We start from the raw sequence: 21,511 nt of genomic DNA, 5'->3' as shown, positions 1-21,511 counted from the left end.
AACTTGAAAGAGATTGTAAAGGTTACCTTCAACTGTTCAAGAGAAGAGGGTTTGTCTGGCTGAAAAGCAGTTAGAAAAAAATAAAATTAAATAAAAAAAATGTGTACAATCCAGTGGAATTGCTTATTGACTCTGGGATTGGGGAGAGAAGAAAAACAAACTATGTAAACATGGAAAACAATTAAAAACAATAAAAGTTTAAAATGCAAAGTAGTGAGGCCCAACAGAGAAAGGAAAAGCTGAAAAGCAGCTTTATATGGTACACATATTCTTGAATGGACTAATGATATCAAAATCTGCCCTCTAGAGTTGTGAATTACCCCTAAGTATACAGATTTTTCTTCCTCATTTCCTTCTTGGCTAGGCTCCTAAAAGTGTGTGCTTAATCTCCCTCACTTCTATTAAGTACTTTGGTGGGAGAATGTGGCCTAGGTTTATGTATTCATGGTGATGAATGTTATTATTTATGCATTCACTTCACTGTATGACTACAGATGATGTTATTATTTCCTTGCCCTATTGCTAAGTAAGGGGCTATTTTAAAGACACAGATAGCGGTGTGAATTTCACATATTATGTGGCTAAGTTGTATTGTAATGGGCTAGTTGTATAAAAGGAAATGCATCAATGGGGGCTCAAGTGCTAGGGTAATGAGTGGGTGACAAGGCTAATTATACCTAGGAACTTCAGAAAATTTTAGGGTAATGATCTGGTGGTAGTTTTTCTCTGGAAACTTAGATCTGCTAGACTGAGAGCAAGATTGGAGTGAATAATATAGCCAAAAGAATGAATAGGTGACTACACACCCAGGGGAGAGGAGTTGAGCTCCCTACATAGTGTGGGTAGCTATATACACTGTTGTTAAAATGGAGAAAGAAGACTTTTGCAACAATAGCACAACTCTCCACATAACTCTTTACTCACTGAGTTCTTAAATAGCTGCAGACCGAAGTTACCCTTTACCTAGCTTTCTTTGCCATCTTTTCCTCACCAGGTACACCTTCTTTGAAGACACTTTCTTTGGCTTTCACTATTCTTCTTTTCCCTCTTGACTACTCTTTCCAACTTTCCAACAGCCATGAGGCTGCTGACTCTTGCAAGGAGATAATGGTGGTTAGCAATGGTTTCAAGATGGCAGGAGAGGTAAAGGGATGTGTGTGTGTGTGTGTGTGTGTGTGTGTGTGTGTGTGTGTGCCATGCCAATTCCTTACCTCAATATTTCCTGAAAAGTCAGCACCTTCACCAAAGATGGCCATAGGCTGCCAGTCTCTGATTGAATTCAACTCATTTTTTGCTTCCCAGTTTTTGGTCATCTTCAACTCATCCCCTGCCACTTATATTTTGTCAGACCTAATTTAAAGTCAGTCTTGAAAGTTTCCTAAGCCTTTGAAAATGAGTTATAGAATTGCTTTTGGTTTGGAAGTGCATTTTCCATATTAATATGGAGTTTTTAATGCAAGGGATTAATATGAAAGTGTTTCCCCAATAGGTTAGGTACACTTAAGGATACCTTGTCTTGAGAAAATGTTAGGTTATGAATTCAGTCTACCCTAGAGACTATGAATAACCTTTGGAGAGTTTGTTTTTTACCTGGATTCTCTGAAATTCTCATGCCTGAAGAGTTAGAACCTCATTTCATGTTGTTTCTGCAAATAGTCTGTTCCATGAGAAAGCATTTAATTTAACTTCCTGCTACCTTTCCTTTCATTATCTCAGACAACCACGCTACCAATTTCTCACCTGCTTTCTTGATCTCTTCATTTATTTATGGTTAATACCATTCTTCATTTGAAAATCCTCTCTCATCAGTTTCTCTCTATCCTATCTGAATTTAAGCCTACCATGAATAGAATATGTTTCAGACCTCAGCTTCCTACAACAGGACAGTGGCTTTCTTTGGTTGTTATTTCAGCCTTGTAAGAAAGAATACATGACACCATGCTATAGTTCTGATTCTTTGATTTTGAACTGGACATCATCTTTAAGACTTAGTTACGGAGCATCATGTATATACTTCTTTATTTAATACTTTCTCCACTGCATCCTCTTCCCTAGTTTCTTCAACAATGATTTTTATTTATAATAGCCAGTCATGAGAGATCTAAAATCCAATGGGTTTTTCTATATTTTTACTTTACAATATGTTCTATATTATTGGTTATAGAGAACCAGGTCTGGAGTCAGGAGGACTTGGGTTCCAATCCTGTCTCAGACACTCCCTAGCTGTGTGACCCTAGGCAAGTCAATTAACCCCAAAAGCAACAATTTGCAAATTTCATTTATATATTTCTTTTCTCCCCTAGAAAAACTTCTCTGTGCACTCCAGCTAAACTAGACAACCTACTATTTTAAAAACTATCATTCTGCCTTTTTTTTTCTTTGCCCCACAAAATGATTATAAGCTCTTTTAGGTGCAATTTCATCTTTATTTATCTATAGAGACCAATGCAATGAATTACACACAGTAGTCACTTAGCACTTGTTTGTGGAATCAAATTGAATGAAAACCCATTCTGGTCTTATTCTTAACCAATCTCAATCCTAATCAGCTTTAACTCTCAGAGGTAGAGAAATAACTACTGATATGGAGCAGCCTGTTAGCTTTGTACACAGAGTGCTTAAAAAAAAACCCTTTACCTTCTGATTTAGCATCAGTTTTAAGATGTAGATATATAGCACAAGTGACTAATTAGGATTCAGTGGTACACATACTTAAAAAAACCCCTTACCTTCTACCTTACAAGCAATACTAAATATCAGTTCCAGGGAAGCAGGGGGATAAGGGATAGGCAATTAGGTTAAGTGACTTGTCCAGGGTCACATAGCTAGGAAGTATTAAATTCAAACCCCAGACCCCTCCCATCTACAAGTCTACAAGTCTGGCTCTCTATCCACTGAATCATTTAGCTGTCCCCTTTCTCTCTCTCTCTCTCTCTCTCTCTCTCTCTCTCTCTCTCTCTCTCTCTCTCTCTCTCTCTCTCTCTCTCTCTTTCTCTCTCTCTCTCTCTAAGAGTGAGAGACATCAATTATAAAAGTGAAACTGAGGTGCATTAGGGCAAAGATTATTGGATAGAGAGACAGAATGGGTTCTAGTCTTAGCTCTGCCCCCATTAATTGATTAGTGAGGATACCCTTTGGCCCTGTATGGACCTCAGTTATCTCAGTGATCCATTTCACAGTTCTCTCTTCCATTCCACATATGCCATTACGATTTCTTTATTTTGATAGCTGGATCAGAATTAATCTGTTACCTTTAAGATAGTTCCTGACCAAAGTCATCTCCATATCATTAAGTTCAAAACCATTTCCTGCACCTACCAAATTTGGTCTGATTTTTTTTTTCTTAGAGGAAGGGATAAGCTATTGGAGATACAGGCTGCTGAGAAGATCCTTAAAATAAAGGGAGCTATGTATAGCACGCTGAGCCCACACAGCTGGAAGACTGCTCTTCATTAAACAGTCTCCTATTTTTAAGCAGGCTATATTCAACCCTGAATACTACACAAAGTATATGGATTCTGAATGGCATCTGCTCATTTGTCTCTTTCCATTTGGTTTAGCAATTTTTGGCTTCCAGTAGAGTGTACTCTGAGGGCTGATGGAGCTCAAGCAGTTGCCCCCATTCTCTTCTGTTGTCTGAAGTCTTTTAGCTGCATTGGCTGGAGATAAACATCATAGCGAGAAGCTGGCTTCAAGAGTTTTTACTTCCTCCTTGGAGATGTAATTAGTCATTTGAAGCATTGCTTAAGAGTATCACTAGAATCAATATTTGTAGTGGGAACAACAGTGGCCATGGAGACAGAAAACCTATATGTGCAGTGTGGTTTGGCCATATGATTAGTTGTGTGACCTTGGGTAAGTTACCTTTCTATGCTAAAAAAAAGAAGTTAGCCAACAGTAAGAGAAGTTCCATTGGACGTTTTCTCTGATTTATTCACTTTGTGTTTGAGATGAAAAGGCATTAGAGTACTTAAAGAAGGCAGATAAAGTCAGAAAATGGAGACTGTGAATGGCCAACTCACTAAAAAATTAAAAAAAAATGAAAAAGTTAAAATTCCATAAGTAAACAATGACTGATAATTTATAGAACTTTATAATTTACAGAGGACTTTGTCATCCCTTCCTTCATTCTATCTTCAAAAGAAACCCATGAATTAGGCAATAAAATATTTTAGCTTCATTTTACAGATGAATGAATGAATCTAAAAGCATTTATTATTATGTGCCAAGTATTGTGCTAAGCTCTGGGGGTACAAATACCTCTGCAGTCAGGCAATTGAAGCTAATATAGGAGAGATGAAATAGCCACCAGGTTCTAAGGGAGCCAGTGATCAAACCCAGGTCTTCATAGGATCATTGAATTAGATATTTTCAAGCTATAAAGAATCTTAGAAGCCATTGGATCATATCATATATGAGGAAACTGAGGCACAGAAAGAAGTTAATTTATTCCCAGGGTAACATAACTAGTAAATTTCTGAGGCAGGATTGAGAAATAAAGGCCAATTTTCTCTACCAGATCATATATCTGTGAAATTTAGTACTATAATATTGAAGACTGAATCTGTGATTTCATCAGGAAAGAGAACTCTTATTGAAGAGATTTCCTTCACTGCTATATATTATTTTTTTCTGGAATTTATAGGATTAAAGAGTAGTTAAGGGACTTGCCAACAGTCACACTGTCAGTATATGGCAGAAGCAGGAGATAAGCCTAGATTTTCCTTATTGCAAGACAGATTCTTTATTCACCAGACCTCGCTGCCTTTTAGCTATAATATTAAACATTCTAAATAATGAAATTTTATTCAAAGTAAAAATACATAAAATATTTTGCAATCACAAAGCACTGTATAATTATAAGCTAATATTATCCCCATGTTAATAGTTGGATGATATAAATTATAGTCAGCTAACCATATCTTCTTTAGAATGGTCAGCTGGTATCTGGATTTTCCCCATGTGCATTCCCTTTGTACTCTACACTCTTCCCTGTTTCTGATCCACTATTGTCCCTTCTGTTTTCTTTCACTCCTAATAAATCTATTAATATTTGGTGAATTTATCATTTTTTTTTGAGAATTTCTTTTTGTGCTGAGAATTCCAGATGACTTGATTTCACTTTCTTTGCTCAGACTCACCACCCTAACCCTTCTCTTGGCAAAGAGTCATTAGAATATTGTTCAGTCATCCAGTTTGAGTCTCTTGATTCCCTTCCTTTTCTTACTTCCTGTCTTCTGGGCATTTGGTTTTTTCATTATCATGTTCACCAGAGATTGAGTCCAGGGAAGGAATGGAAATAAAAGGACCTGAAATCAAAAGCCAGAATTTATTAGACTATCAGAAGCTCTGGTTTTGCTGAAGGAAGCTGAAACGGAGAGCTTGGAGATTACCTATGCATTTCAATGATCTATATGGCCATAGAAATAAAGCAAATTCAAGATGAAATGAAGTTCGATCATTGATCCAATCATGATTAGAATGACATGCAGAATGTGGTTACCTCTGATTTCAGCCGTTCAATCTCAATCTCCCCATCTTCGATCTGTTGTCGCAGCTGTTTAGCAACTGTTTTTTCTGTTTCCACAATTTGAAGTAAGTGGAGGTACTTCTGCATTAAAGCTTCATGCTCTGTGGCCAGGTTCCTGTAACTATGCAGAGACATGAGCATTTCAAATATGTCTCCACTTAAAAACAATGTTGTTTACACGCTATGACCGTCTCTCTTTCCCCTTAACCAAATAGCAGCTGGAGGAGACCTTAAAAGTCATTTGGTCTAACCCTCTCTTCGAATATATGATGAAAGTGAGGCTTGCCCAAGGTCACATAGGTAGTAAGTAGTAAATCTGAGATTTGAACCCAGATCCTTTAACTCTAAATTCATGTCTATCATGCAACAAGGAGGGCATTGCATTAGGTATTGTAGGAAAGGATTTTTAGCAGGGCATAGCAATGCAGGCTGACAGCTTACAAGATCAAGATTCCACAGACTTTGGCTGGGTCAGGATTCTAAGTCAGTTGGAAACCCCCCCCCCCCCCCCTCTCTCTTTCTCTCTCTCTCTCTCTCTCAAGCTAGTCAGACTTGAAGGTGTGCCTAGTGGTCTCCCTGAAGAACCAATTGAGGAGCTGCCAAGGACTTTGGATTATCAAAAGGTTGAGTGAGTGTTCCCCTTCACAGTGGTGGACATTGTGAATGGGGAGAACCTTCTCTCTTTTTGGACCTTGTGAGGACACTATGACGTGATCCTGCTGTCTGCTCCAGCCTTCTGGAGTTTGTGAGAATCTGGTCCTGTGGACATTGCTAACACCTTGGAGTTTAGTTTAGTTTAGTTAAGTTTATTTTATATTTATTACCTGGGTGGGTTATTATTAGTAGACTCTCCTAATCCCCTCCTAATTCCCTTTACCCTTTTAAATTAAATATAACCTGTTATATATTTATTGTTGTCATCATCTGTTACCCTTCCCTAAAACCTTTCCTAAATTCCTTACTTTAACAGTCTGGAGAGGTGGTACGGACCTGAATTAAGGTGGCAGTGGGGACAGGAAGGGACAGACTTGAGAGATGTTGTGAAGGCAGGACTAACCAGACTTGACAATTCCTTGGATGGGGGATTATGCTGGTGATGGAGAGAGAAGAGTCAAATGTGACTCTGAAATTATGAACCTTAGCTTCGGGGAGGATAGTAGTGTCCATGACAGCTTAGGGAAGTTTGGAGGAAGGTAGGATTAGCGGGAAAGATGATGATTTCATTTTGGACGTGTGAAGGTTGCTATGCTAATGGGATATCTAAGTGGAAATTTCCAACAGATAGTTGCCTGTGGGAGTTTAGGAGAGTGATTGGGATGATACTGAACTTCCTTTCTCTGCATCTGAGGAAACTGAGGAAAAGTAAAATCTTTTCTTTAAAGGATCACACTGCTAGTTGTTGGTAGAGATAAGACTAGAACCCAAGCCTCAACTTTTAAACTAGCACTTTTTCCATTATGCCACATAATGTTGGCTGAAATAGTCACTCAAGGTTTCTGAGAAGAGGAGTGACATGATGAAAATGGTATTTAAGGAAGATTAGTTTAACAGCCATGTAGAGAATGGACCAGACAGACAAAGGCTATAATAATGGAGGACAGCTAGGAGGTTGCTGCAGTAATCTGAATTCAACATGAAGTGACAAAGCCTGGATTAGGGCGATGACAATGGCAATGAAGTGGAAAGGGGAGATTTCAAATGGAGAAGCTATAGGATTTGGTGAAGAACCACATGGACTTCTAGAGTTTGAAAGGAACTTAGAACATCTAGTTCAACCTATACCTAAATGGGAGTCTCTTTACAACAGTGGTGTTAAATTCAAATAGAAACAAGGTCAGTAAACCATGCATAAGGTTCTTTGAGGACCACATATTGACTTTGTTTTAAAATGTAATATCTGAATTTTGTTGTATTTTAATTTGTTTTGTTAACTGTTTTCCAATTACATTTTAATCTTCTTTGGATTGTACCCAGGAGTATTGGGGTACACATGGCCTGAGAGTCCTGTGTTTGACATCTCCACTCTATCATATCTCTGAGAAATGGCTATTTCACTCAAATTTGGAAACCAGAAGAGAAGGGGGATGCTCTAGTACTAGAGGCAACCCTGTTCCTTGGCATGTATCCCATCTCTACTACCAACTTGTAAGATTCATGTAGTTAAGGTCCATATCTTAAAATGTTTTATAGTATCACATTTCTAATAGCACTAAGAACAGACTGAATGTAGTAGATACTTTGACTCTTAAATTTAACATGTTCAAATCCCACTTTTAAGTAGTGCTAATTATGAGGATTTTTCTTCCTAACATTGAGCCAAAATCTGTCTCTCTGTGACATATACCTATTGCACCTTGGATCTGCCATCTGGGATCAAGAAGAATAAGTCTAACCTCTCATATAGAGAACAAAGAGAGGAATAGGGTAGAGATTATTGGCTCCAAGATTTTTCTGCATTATAGTATTTCACTTTAGTGTATTTAAAAATGAGGAGTGGCAACCAAGTTTTTTAAGGAGAAACTACTAGTGGCTTCTAGAATTATCCAGTTGCTTTGTTCACAGAAAGAGATCACTTCTCTTCTACATCATAAATCTGGAGTTGGAAGACCAACTAGTCCAATTCCTTTGTGTGGAGCCTATAAAAGGGAGTCAATAGAGTTGCTGAATCTTCTATTTTTGTCCTATTTGGCCTTCTCTACTGCACTCTTTTTCCTCCTTTCCTCTCTTCTCTGAGAAAGCAGCAGAACTGAATAAACCTGGATCTTGGAGTCAATGTCAGATTTCTTCTTCAGGAACTACAAAGGTCTGCCCTGGGTCAGTGGTAGCTGGGAGTTACATATATACTGCATTTACTCACCTTGGCCCAATAAGAAAGCTCTTGAACTCAAAAATTCTGGAGAAACACTGAACATTCCTGAACTCCATCCTTCTGTATAGAGGAGGGAACATTTCCCCAGAAGTGTTAATCTAGAATCTAGTTCTCTAGCAAGAGAAAGACTAGTTCCTGGGTAGGTTTAGCCTTAAGAATGCCCTGATGATAACCCCAAAAGGATTTAAGAGTTTGGGGATATAATTTTCTTGAGCCAAAGGGAGTTCCTGAGCAGCTGAGGAAAGAAGATGATCATTTATGTGTCCCCAAGAAGGGGGAAGAATAGCAAAGGGCTAATGCATTACATAAAGGAGTAAGATGCTTAGACTTTGCCTTCCACTGATTCTGTGAGTTGATTAGACAGTGTGGATCTGATGGGGAAGGGATTTCTTTTGTAGCAATCCCCAGATCATTTTCCTTCTAGTTGGGGAGAGAGAAGTCCAGGTCTTCAAGGTAATACCAAGGTTGAAAGCCTGTGCGGATTCCTGGGGATAAAAATGGAATATTGCTGGAATATTAAGGTTTGTTTCCTTTCTCAGGAGAGTTAAGACTATAGACATTGAGGGAAAGGAAGGAATTACCAGAGGCAGCTGGTGGTGTAGTGGATAGAGTTCTCAGTGCTGTTAGAAAGGCGGCATTAGAAAATGTTTTAAGATAATGACCTTAACTACAAGAATCTTACATGTCAGTTGGAGGGACATTTGGACACATGTCATGGAACATGGTTTTGTGGCAATAAAGTATTCCCTCTTTCTGCTAGTCAGGAAGATATTAATTGAAATCTAGCCCTAGATAGTCTAGTGGTAGTCTCTCCGTGATCGAGAATGACTATTGTCTTTGTGCAGTTTCATCTATGGTGTATCATGTGGCTTTGAAGTCCAAAGGCTGAGGCGCAGAGTTTGTGGCACATGGGGCATGGGATGCCAGTTGTTACGGGAGGTGCGGGTGTGGCCTGGTGTCGGCGTTCACGCGCAGCGGCAAGACGTCGATGTCGCTCATCTTCAAAGGTGGTGGCGGCATGGTTAATGTGGGTTTGCCAGCTGCTTCTGACAGAGGCAGCAAGTTCTAGTTGCTTTGGTGTCATGCCAGCCCACTTCAAGTTTGACTTTAGCTGATCCTTGAATCTTTTCTTTGGTCGGCCTTGTTTCCTGAGTCCAGCTGACAGTTCACCATAGAATACCTGTCTTGGTATTCACTGTGGGTCCATGTGGATGATGTGTCCAGACCATCATAGCTGGGTTTTGAGGACCATGACTTCGATGCTGGTGGAGTTGGCTCTGTCGAGGACTTCCTGACTGGTGATTCGGTCCTGCCATTGGATCCTCATGATTGACCGGAGGGAGCATTGGTGGAATTGCTCCAGCTGTTTCATGTGCCTCCGGTACAGTGTCCATGCCTCACAACCGTACAGGAGCGAGCTGAGGACCACTGCGTTGTACACTTTGAGCTTCGTCGCAGTGCTTACACCTCTGTGTTGGAGGACTTTGGAGCAGAGCCGCCCGAATGTCTGGCTGGCCTTTTGGATCCTGGCATTGATCTCGTGGTCTAGGGACCCGTTGTTGGCGATGGTGCTGCCCAGGTACTTGAAAGTGTTGACGTTAGAAAGCTGCGTGCTGTTGATTGTAATGCACGGCTGGTTCGTTGGCCTCCCTGGTGCAGGTTGGAACAGCACCTCTGTTTTGCTGAGGCTGATAGTCAGGCCAAAAAGTTTTGTTGCGGTGGAGAACCTGTCCACAATGGTTTGGAGATGATTTTCTTGGTGGGCCATGAGAGCACAGTCATCTGCGAAGAGAGCTTCTAGGACGAGTCTCTCTGTTGTCTTTGTTTTTGCAGTCAGGCGGCGAAGGTCAAATAGTGAGCCATCCAGTCGGTATTTGATGTAGACGCCCAGGTCTAGATCCATCACAGCATGTCATAATATCTGGGTGAAAAATAGGTTGAATAGTACCGGAGCGAGGACACAGCCTTGTTTCACGCCATTGGAGATGTTGAAGCGATCGAAGTCTCTCCACCAGATAGGACTTCCCCTGTCATGTTGACATGAAAGAGCTGGATCAGTTTGATGAATTTTGCTGGGCAACCGAGCTTGCTGAGGATCACCCACAATGCGTCCCTGTTCACTGTGTCAAATGCCTTTGTCAGGTCTATGAAGACAATGTAGAGACTCAGGTTCTGCTCAAGGCATTTTTCCTGCATTTGCCTCACTGTGAAGACCATGTCGATGGTGCTGCGATCTGGTCAGAAGCCACATTGTGATTCAGGCAGGTTCTGCTCTGAAACAGATGACAGGAGTCTGTTGAGTATAACACGGGCAAGGATCTTTCCGGCAGTGGAGAGTAGTGAGATGCCTCTGTAGTTGTCACAGGCTGCTCGTGAGCCTTTGTTCTTGTATAGGGCTACAATGGAGGCATCTCTGAGTTCTGGGGGCATGTCTTCCCCTTCCCATATGCTGGTCAGCACTATGTGGAATGCCTGGAGCACCTTTCCATTTAAGGCCTTGTACACCTCGGTTGGGATCCCGTCTTTACTGGGTGCCTTGCCTACACTCATTTGTTGAATGGCTTTTTGGACTTCCTCTATTGAAGGAGGAACATCAAGTTGTTCAATGGAGCGGTTTTGGGGGATCTGGTCAAGGGCACTTTGGTCGACTGAAGAGGGTCGGTTGAGAAGCTGACTGAAGTGTTCTTTCCACCTGTTGCTGATGCCTTTTTTATCTTTTATGAGAGTGTCACCATCAGAGGATAGCAAGGGAGTGGTGGTGGGTTTTAATGGCCCATAGACAGTCTTGAGGGCACTGAAAAATTGTTTGTAGTTTTTCATATCAGCAAAGTGCTGGATTTATTCTGCCTTTTTTTCCCACCATCGGTCTTGCATCTTCCTGATCTCACGCTGTGCCGTGGCTTGGAGAGACTTGAATCTGTCCTTTTTAGGAGCAGAGTTTGGGTTATTTTGCCACTCCATAAAGGCTTTGTTCTTCTTGCTCAATAGGTCTTCAATAGCAGTGTTGTTCTTGTGGAACCAGTCCTGGTGGTTGTGTTGTTTGGGGCCTAGGACTGCCTTTGATGTTTCCTTCACTGCATCTCTGAACTGGTTTCATTTCTTGGTTGAGCTTCCAGTGAGTGGTCCCTTGGCAGACAGCTTGTTGTCCAGGCAGGACTGGAATGTTTGCAAATAAGATGGATCTCTAAGACGACTCACGTTGTAAAATGCACGAACTGTCTGGGCGAGTTTTGGATGGTGAGACGCAATGTGCATTTGAAGAGTTGCTCTAATCATTCGGTGGTCTGTCTAGCATTCAGCTCTTCTTATGGCTCTGGTGATCTTTACATCCTGGATGTCTCGCCGGCGTACAATGATGTAGTCAATGAGATGCCACTGTTTTGATCGCGGGTGCATCCATGTTGTTTTATATTTGTTTGCCATTCTGAACACAGTGTTCGTGATAGTGAGTTCGAACTCTGAGCATTTGCTGAGTAGCAGTAGACCATTGTTGTTCATTTTGCCCACGCCGTGTTTGCCGAGCACTCCTTTCCATCTTTCATGGTCCTGGCCAATGCGGGTGTTGAAGACTCCCAGTAGTATCAGCTTGTCATTTGTGGGCACTGAGTGCAGGACGGCACTCAGGTCAGAGTAGAACTGCTCGATGGTCTCCTCTGTGCTGGTCAGTGTTGGGGCATATGCACTGATGATTGTGGCATACTGGTCTTTGTTGAGAGGCAAACGGATCTTCATGAGCCTCTCGCTGATGCCCACAGGCATGTCTGGCAGCCCTAGATTTACTAATTATTTACTAATTATGTGACCATGGGTAACCTTGCCTTGGTTTCTTCAATTGGAAAATGGGAATCATAATTGCTTCTACTTTTCAGGGATGCTATGAGGATCAAAAAGAGATAATATTTGTAAAAAGTGCTTGGTACAGTGCCTAATACATTAGCAGGTGCTATTTTCATGCTTAATCCATTCTCCAGAGAGGGAAGAGAACTATTTTGATTGTTTATCAATGACTATTAGTCCTTTTGTGATTTTTGTATTTTCTGTGTTGAGATCTAAAGTTAATCCTTTATTCAATTAATGCATTATTCCTTGACTATTTTATAAGAACTCACAACTGTAGAGAAAAATAATTAAAGCTATATTTTGAGATTTCCTCAATGGCAATTCTGGGTAGGAATACCATGTGGAAAGAGTTGTTTTGAGAAGTGTTCCCAAGAATGGATTCAGCTCATGTACATTCAAAGCTTGGGATGTTGGGAATTACAAGTGGAAAGCTCACTGGCTTTAGGGTCAAGAAACCTGGGTTCTAATCCCTGCTCAATTAACTGTGTAACTTTAGGCAAGCAACTTTATTACTTTGGATATCAGTTTTGTTATCTGTAAAATGAAAGGATTGGACTAACTGATCTCTCAGGACCCTTACAACTCTGAAATTTTATTATTCTAATGGGACATCTGCTAATTATTATTTCAAAATCTTAAAATGACAGCATTTTTTTCTGAAAGCATTTTTTTTCTAGTAAAAAAACCTAGTATCTGAGTATGTATGTATGTATGTGGATGAATTCTTTCCTGCTGCAAACAGACTTTAAAAGGCAAACAGCATCTGCTCAGTGCTGGAAATAACAATTAGGAAATTCATGTCTTTTCTTTCTATTTATTCTCAATTCTCAATGCTAATAGCTAATTGCTTTAAATAATGCTTTAATCCTTGACCAAAGGTGTTATATATGAGAAACTACTGTCTGGGTTTGGCTTCCTGGTGTGAAATTCAAATGTAGTTTTATTTCATTTATTAATGACCACTAATGGGCCATAATGAAGGCACAACCTATTAGCTAAACAAATAAACAATTACCTTGAATTGTAACCCGAATTAACTTGATCATTGTTCATCCTTGTTGTTGAGACAGAAGTGTATTTCTCTACTAAAAGGCTGTCATCATGAAGGAAAAACAATCACCAAATTCAAATTTTTTGGTCACAAAATCTAACGGTGGGAAGGGACATAAGAGGTCTTTGAGAACAACTCCTACCCAAAGCATGGATCCCTTCTACATTAGTAACTCAGAAATCATCAAGCCTCTGCTTGGATAACCCCATTACAGGGAACTCACTATCTCCTGCAGAAATTGTTAATGTCTCTTCCATCACTTTGTATTTACTTTGAATATATCTTGTGTGAACTTGTAGCTCTCCAGTACAATGTAAACTGCTTATGACCAGAGTCTGTCTTATTTTAGTATTTGCTCAAAATCCAGCCTGTAATGCAGTGCTGAGCACACAAGTAATATAGTAGAAAGAACTCTGTCTATGGCAGGGGTCCCCAGACTATGGCCCACGGGCCACATGTGGCCCCCTGAGGCCACGCATCCAGCCCCCTGTACGCTTCTGGGAGGGGCACCTCTTTCCTTGGTGGTCAGTGAGAGGAGCCCTGTAGGTGGCGGCACCTCAAAGCTCCGAGTCGCTCACGTACAGTACTACTTACAATGACATAATCATTTGCGTGGCACCTTAGAACTAGGCACTGCACAAAGGATTATGTGGCTGCAGAATGGAAGACGTCAGCATGGTGAGCGTCAATCTGGGGAAGGGGATTCCGCACTGTGTATACTGCTGCCCAGTTAGGGTTAGGGCTAGGTTTTTATAGTCTGGCCTCCAGTGGTCTGAGGGACGGTGAACTGGCCCCCTGTGTAAAAAGTTTGGGGACCCCTGGTCTATGGAGTCAGAGAACCAGACAATCCACATCTATTGATATGTTCATTTAACTTTCCTGGGACTCAGTTTCCTTATGTGTAAAATGGGAGGTTGGATTAGATGGCCTCTAAAGTTCCTTCTGGCTCTAGATCTCTGATCCTTAATGAATGCATGTTGATTGATTCCTATTCTTCTCTAATTTTTTAAAACCTTTACCTTCCGTCTTAGAATCACTACTGTGTATTGGTTCCAAGATAGAAGAGTGGTAAGGGCTAGACAATGGGGGTTCAGTGACTTGCCCAGGGTCTCACAGGTAGGAAGTGTTTGAGGTCAGATTTGAACCCAGGACCTCCTGTCACTAGGCCTGGCTCTCAATCCACTGAGCTACCCAGCTGCCTGTTCATCTCTAATTTTTAAGAAGCTATTGTTATATTGAACCAAAATGCCTATCCTGATGATTTCTACCTATTGACTTTAGTTCTTTCTTTCCCTTTGGGTCACACAGAATAAGTTTAATTCTCCTTTCCTCTGATATCCTTCAAATTGAAAGATATTGATCATGTTCTTAAACATTTTCTTCTCCAAGCTAAATATTCCCAATTCCTTCTATCATTTCTCCTTTAATAAGGTTTCAGGTATTCTTCCTGTTCTGGTCTGTTTCCTCAGAATGGGCTGGTAACATCCCTTTTAAAATGTGCTGCATGGAACCTCATCAATGACTTCAAAGGGATTTTCATGTGAAGATTATCTTCTCAATAAGTACTGAAAACACCTAATGAAGGACCACCCAACCATTTTGGCACCACATTTTTGCCTTCTTTTCAATTTGCAGGCAAACTATCAGTGCTCTGGCTCTTATTGCCTTAGCATCATAGAAATAAGTATTTTCTTGTGCTCTCCCAAGGATTAAATTTGATTGGTTAGTTTATTTTTTTTAAACCCTTACCTCCCATCTTAGAATCAATACTACGTATTGGTAATAGTGGTAAGTGGTAAAGGCTAGGCAATGGGGGTTAAGTGACTTGCCCAGGGTCACACAGCTAGGACGTGTCTGAGATCAAATTTGAACCCAGGACCTCTGGTTTGTTTGTTCTTGAGTGCCCCTCATACTGTCCTACTTCAGGTGTAAGAAAATCCTTGTTCGTTCTCATTTATGGCCTCTTGAAAAATAAGCGGTGACCTGTGTGAGTGCCCTGGGGTTGAGTTATCAGGTGGGCGGAAGGAAGGAAAGGTGGAATAGGAAGAATGGGGTCTGAAGCGCTGGGATTAAATCCTGGTTCTGTCAATGACTAACTTGGACAAAGTAATTTATTACCTTTCTGAGACTCAGTTTTTTTGCCTATAAAATGAAGGGGTTAAACCAAATAAATTATCTCTGAGGTCCCTTCCAGCCCCAACAATTTATTTTTCTATATTTCTGGCACCTAGAGGAGCAATAGTTCCCCTTGTTGTCTACTTTGGCCCATGAGTGATTTCTTATCTGCTGAAGGAAGCAGAGAAAGGCTCATCAGGATCAAAGCTAGAATGTTAATGAATCTTGAACCTCATTTTGCATCTAAGTCTATAGTTATTTGTTTGAGGGCATCAATCAGAAATAATTAATTATGTATGTTTTTAATTTATTTGGATGAAAATCTTAGATTTTTTTATCAATATAATTGATATTCATTATAGTTTTTTTTTAATAGCCTTTAGTCCCTGGAAATTCAAAGGGGGGAAACATTGAAACTCTATGATGATACTACCTTTTGGTAAAGAAGTGGGGGGCTATGGGCATGGAATATGACATACACAGTCAAATGCAATTACTATGTCAATTGTTCTTATTTAACTTTTTTTTTTGTTATTGTTGTTATAGGAGTGAGTTCAAAGGAAGGAATTTTATTGGGAAGTGGCTATGCTGAAGAAACCAACAGCATCAATAAAACTGAAAAAGAAGGAATTCTAAAGCCAAATAATGTGTTTAGAGCTCTTCTTGAGTACGTATTTATAGTTACCAGTTAAGAGGGCCCAAGAGTCAATTTCCAAATATGTTGCTCAAGGCTCCAGGATATATGACCTATGGACAGTGGTTTTATGGCTTCTGTATTAATTTGAGATTTGAATTTTTCATTGTTCTGTTCCTTTCCATGCACGAATGATTGCTTTTGTTCCAGACATTCTTTGGGGACTTTTCCACTTCTCTTCTGGCATTCTTCCCAAAGTCATGAGAAATGGCCTTTGAATTTGAATAGGAGCATCTCAAGTTGGCTATTTCAGCAAAAAAAAAAAATCACTTCCCTGGGCCTTGATTTTTTTGTGTGTGAAAAGAGGGTGTTGGAAATTATAAATAAAATTTAAAATTAATTTATATATTTTACAATTAATTTAATTTATAATTAAATTATATATTTCTAAGGCCCTTCCCATTGCGTTGTGCTTAGTAGTTGCTTAATGAACATGGCATTGAATTCCAACTCTAAATCCTATATCCTATATTATCTACAAGGTCCTTTCTGATTCCAACAAAGAATCATAGAACTAGATGGGACCTCAGAATCCCTCATTGTATAAATGAAGATAAATGGAGGACCAGAGAGATGAACTAACTTGCCCAAGGTCACATGACATCATGCTATGAATTTATTTATTCATTCATTCAATGATCACAGATTAAATTTCCCTTTCTATCTCTGAGCCTTCACATGAGCTCCCTCATGCCAGGAATGTGTTCCCCCTCACCTTCCTCCTCTTGAAATCCCTGGTTTCTTTGAAGACTCATCTCATGGGCTAACTTGCAAGGTCTCCTCACCTATTAGCCCTACTCCTTCTCTCTTTCCTTTATAGGTTTCCTAGTGTCTGCTGACTATGCCTTGTATATAACTATTCATGGGCATTCCCTTATTTGGATGTAAGTTCCTTGGGGTCAGGACTGTTTCTTTCCTTGGCTAGCATTTATATCATTCCTTAAGATTTGCTTTAAGTGCTATAGAAATGTTCTCATTTGATTCTCACAATAACGCTAGGCAGTGGGTGCTTTTATTATCCCCATTTTACAAAAGGGTAAATTGAGACAGGTAGCAGTTAAGTGGTTCATCCAGGGTCATTCAGGTAATAAGTGCTTTCTGTTAGATGTCAATTCCAGATTGAAAATATTTTATTTTTGTCTTTGTGTCCCCAGTGCCTGGTACGTAGTCAGATCTTAATAAATGCTTATCGATGTATTTATTTATTAAATATCTACTATGTGCAAAGTCCTACTTAGGTATTGAAGATATAAAGACAAACAAAAACATAGCTCTTGCCTTTGAGGACTTTCCATTCTATGAGGTCATTTGAGGCTGAGATTAATCTGGGAGGACAACTGTGGCCAATAATCCACCCTCCCAATTTTTGTTTGGTAAGTGATTCTGACTCATTCCCAGAGTGTCTTCAGTGATCTTCAAGGGGGTATTGTGAAAATAATGAAAATTTTACAACCTAGTCAACAGAATTCATTTTTAATCTCTTTGAGGAGGAAGGACCCCAAACCCTTTGTAATAAACTCAATGGGTCATCCAAAGAATTTTCATCCAAATTCCCCGATGGCAGGTGTTGAACAGTAAAGCAGGGCTGAACTTCTAGTTCATCCACCAGAATTCTAGAGCCTAGTCAAAGCAGGGATTTTACCATCAGTGCTGCCCACCTCCTCCAGCAGGAACAATGACACTTTGCCTCTTCCTCTAGATCTCCAGAAACTTTGCTTCTCATCCCCTCAAAGGAATTCACTCAGTTTGGGTCTTTTCCTTGAGAAAAAAAATTCCCTGCCTGGTATCAGGGAGAATGAGCCAAACCTTACCACAGCCCTCTATAATGGGTTGGTCCCAGACTGCCCCTAGACCATTTAGCCAACTGCCAGGACACCAGAGCCTGCTTGGCTGGTGTTGGACTACCATTCTGTACAGAAACTCTCTCCCCCACCTCCTCTTCTGTTCCTTTTAGTAATCATTAGAAGCAGCTAGATGGCACAGTAGACAGAACATTGGATGTGGAGTTAGCATAGCGAAGAGTTCAAATCCACTTCAGGCACTTGTAAGCTGTGTGACCTGGGGCAAATCACTTAAGATGTGACTGCTTCAATTTTTTCATCTATATAATGGGGATAACAAGAAGATCTATTTAACAGGGTTGATGTGAAGATAAAATGAGATGCTGCAAAGCACTTCACCAACTTTAAAGTCCTATGCAAGGTCAAGACAATCTGCTAGCCAATGTTCCACTCACAACTCCTGCCAGTTGGCCACCATTCTCCATGCCCTTTCTATTCCCTTAGCAGAATGTAAGCTCCTTTAGGACAGGGACCATGTTTGTGTCCCATTGTACCTAAAACAATGCCCGGTGATTGGTTGGTTCAGTGAAAGTTTCCTTAGAGTTCTGGCAAGTGGAAAGAAGTCTTCTGAATTTAGAAGAGAAAGCTTTACTTCTTTTTCCCTTCTGATGTCTCTTCTGGACAATACTCTTTCCTAGTTCCTGGATCTTTTTAAGATGCTGCCTGGTTCTGGTGGAAAGCTTAGGAATTTAGGTAAGTCTTTTCAGATAGTTGGTATATTTGCAGTAGGTAAGGGAATTGTAGGGTAATTGCCACATGAATGGCAGGACAAAAGACCTCTAATTTTCCTTACCAGCTAATTAAAAAAATATATATTCCCTCGCCCCTCCTTAAAGGTAAGATATTTCAAGGTAAGGAACTAAAGAAAGTATTAATTTATTTTTCAAGAATCTTCATATTAGAGAATGAGTAATAGAAAAGGAAAGAATGATTTCTGAGGGCAAATAAACTATGTTAAAAGGAGGGCTTCTTTATAACAGGATTATAAGCAAAATTTCTCCATATATGGCCTCTTTAGGGACCATCTAAAGTATCACAGAATATACTACTCTCAAAATGCTGAGAACTAGTATTCTGAAGATTAAATTTGAACTTTTTGTCCCCTCTTTTCAGTAGTAAGTCATCATTAATGCTGTACTCATTAGATCATACATCTTTAGTGTCACAAAATTCCTTTGCTAAAAGACATGAGGATTTATGAAGGAAAAGACTGTACGTGGGCTGGCAATTAATCACAGGCACAGAATAGACTTAACTTTTGTTCCATTCAGGAGTTGTCTCACTAAAAGGAATCCCTAAGTACTGGATACCCATATCCTTCAGCTAGATTCTTTCTTCCTGACTATCTGATAAGCCTCAAATCTCTTCTCTCATTACACCTCTGTATATTTTATCTCCCAGAGTTTATATAAGCAACATAGGTCACTGAGAAATGAGACCCATTTCTATTTTCTTCAATTTTTGCCATGACTTTCGCCAAGTCACTAAAGCCACATACCCCTGAAAAGAGCATTGGAATTTGTTCTAAAAGACCTGGGTTCCCATTTTGTCTGCCATTTAACTGGTTGGACAAGTCCTTGGACAAGTCACTTAGACTCTCTGAGTTTCTTTCTTAATGTACAAAATGGAGATAAAAGTCTTCATAATCAATTGATCAATCAATAAAGCAATCAACCAATAAATGCCTATTAAGTACCTACTATGTTTCAGGCACTTTGTGACAAGCAACAATGGGAAAAACATAATGAAACTGTCCGTAAGATATACAAGGGAATGTCTAAATATTAATCATTACCTGTAAAAAAAAACTATCTTAAAAAAACTAATCTAAGTCTTCAGTTTGAAGAGGAAAAATTTGAGGCCCAATGGTCACTGAAGTCATTGTCAGAGATGCGGTTGGAACCCATATCCTCTGACATCAGAGACATCTGATGCTATAGGTCAAATGACTTGCCTGAGGTTATCTGGATAACATGTTCAGAACTGAGATTTGAACCCAGATCTTCTGATTTCCAAACCAGCTATTGCTGCCATGTTGGTAAAAGACCTCATCACCTCAAGTCCAGCCTATTGTAGTAGTCTGTTGGTTGGTCTTCCTCCCTTCCTATTCTATTCTGTCCTCTGTTCAGCTGTTAAACCAATCTTCTAAAATGAGGTTTACTTAATAAATTTCAGGGGTTCCCTATTACCTCCTGGAGCAAATATGAAATCCTCTTGGACATTTGAAGTACTTCACAAAGTGGCTTTCCTACCTTTCTAGTCTTCTCCCACCTCTGCCACTGAGTAACACAAACTCCCTTGCACTTTGTCTCTGGACTATGGGCATTTCCACTGGCTGTCCTCCATTCTTGGGATACTTTCTCTCCTCTCTTCCTTGGCTTCCTTCAAATCCCAATTAAAATCCCTCCTTCTTTGAGAAACCTTCCTTGATCTCTCTTAATTCTAGTGTCTTGATTCTGGTGAGTATTTCCAATTTATACTGTATGTATCTTATTTGTACATAATTGTTTTCATGCCATTTCCCACATTACACTGCAAGCTCCTTGAAAGTAGGGATTGTTTTTTGTTTTTCTTTGTATCCACATTGCTTAGCACAGGAATAGGGACTTAGTAGGTGTTTAATAAATGTTTATGGACTGACCATTTAGTTACCATTTTTGCAGTTGTGTCCCTGCATATCCTTCCCATCACTCTAATTTGCTTATCTAAATGCCTATTTATATAAATACACAAAAAGTCATTGGCTTTAGGAAATCCAAAGAAGTCAGAAAGCATTGGAACTTTTCTTCTGAGATAGCAAGGGATGAGGAGGAGGGAGAAGATGGCCAGAGAGAATTCTTAAAAAAAAATGGAATAGAAGAGGAAGGCTAAAGGGGATGCTTTAATTCTTTGTACATATAGTGCTAGGATAGCATCTTTCCTCTCCCCACACTGCCCAAGGCTTCTCTCCTACTAGTTCTAGTTATAGTTGTCTAGGAGGAGGAGTAGCACCCACAAAATGTATCCCTTGTATACTCTTCTGAATAATAACAGTAATAATGATGATGATGGTGATGATTATAGCTAGCATTTATATAATGCTTTAAGGTTTGCAAGACCCTTTACATATATTATCTCATTTAATCCTTGCAGTTATCCTGTGAGGTAGGTGCTATTAATAATTCCCATTCCACTGAAGGCTAACCCACTAGCCCAGTGTTACCTAACTACTAAGTCCTATCATACCTTTGTTCAGTTTTGAACTCAGATTTTCCTGATTTCAAGTTTGGCTCTCTATTTACTATGCCATCTATAAGAAATGGGACTGGGGAGGGGAGGAAGGGAAGAATAATATAGCAAGGGATATTTTACATTTTACTTATAAACACACATAGTTTAACACAGATAATCCCACTTCCCAGGTCAAGTCGGTATTTTTCTTGTGATAATTCAAGTCTGATATGTTACCATGAAATCTCAAAACTGGATGCCTACTACTCCTGATGACAGCTTTGGTTCTAAAGTCATGGAGCCCAAATACATGCTGGTGATCAAGGGAAGTTCTGGAATAACAGAATGCTGGCACAAAATG

The 21,511-nt window shown here is 39.8% G+C and overlaps 1 protein-coding gene and 1 long non-coding RNA gene across 2 annotated transcripts in view; one reads left to right on the top strand and one right to left on the bottom strand.

Moving 5' to 3' along the window:
- The window catches only part of RASGRF1 (Ras protein specific guanine nucleotide releasing factor 1), a 215,860-nt gene that overhangs the window by 127,751 nt on the left and 66,598 nt on the right, over positions 1 to 21,511 (bottom strand). Inside the window, exon 3 of the mRNA XM_001368395.4 lies at positions 5,504 to 5,651. Within this exon, the coding sequence (XP_001368432.2) occupies positions 5,504 to 5,651 (148 nt within the window). The remainder of the gene's footprint in view (positions 1 to 5,503; positions 5,652 to 21,511) is intronic.
- On the top strand, positions 6,049 to 16,443 carry LOC130455558 (uncharacterized). Its single transcript, XR_008913620.1, has 2 exons — positions 6,049 to 6,153; positions 15,952 to 16,443. It is a non-coding gene; the product is annotated as an uncharacterized LOC130455558 (long non-coding RNA).

This window comes from Monodelphis domestica, chromosome 1 (assembly GCF_027887165.1).
Source record: "Monodelphis domestica isolate mMonDom1 chromosome 1, mMonDom1.pri, whole genome shotgun sequence".
In the NCBI taxonomy this organism is placed as follows: domain Eukaryota; kingdom Metazoa; phylum Chordata; class Mammalia; order Didelphimorphia; family Didelphidae; genus Monodelphis; species Monodelphis domestica.
Note: the sequence above shows the minus strand (reverse complement) of the source record. Positions and strands in the feature narration are given on the sequence as shown.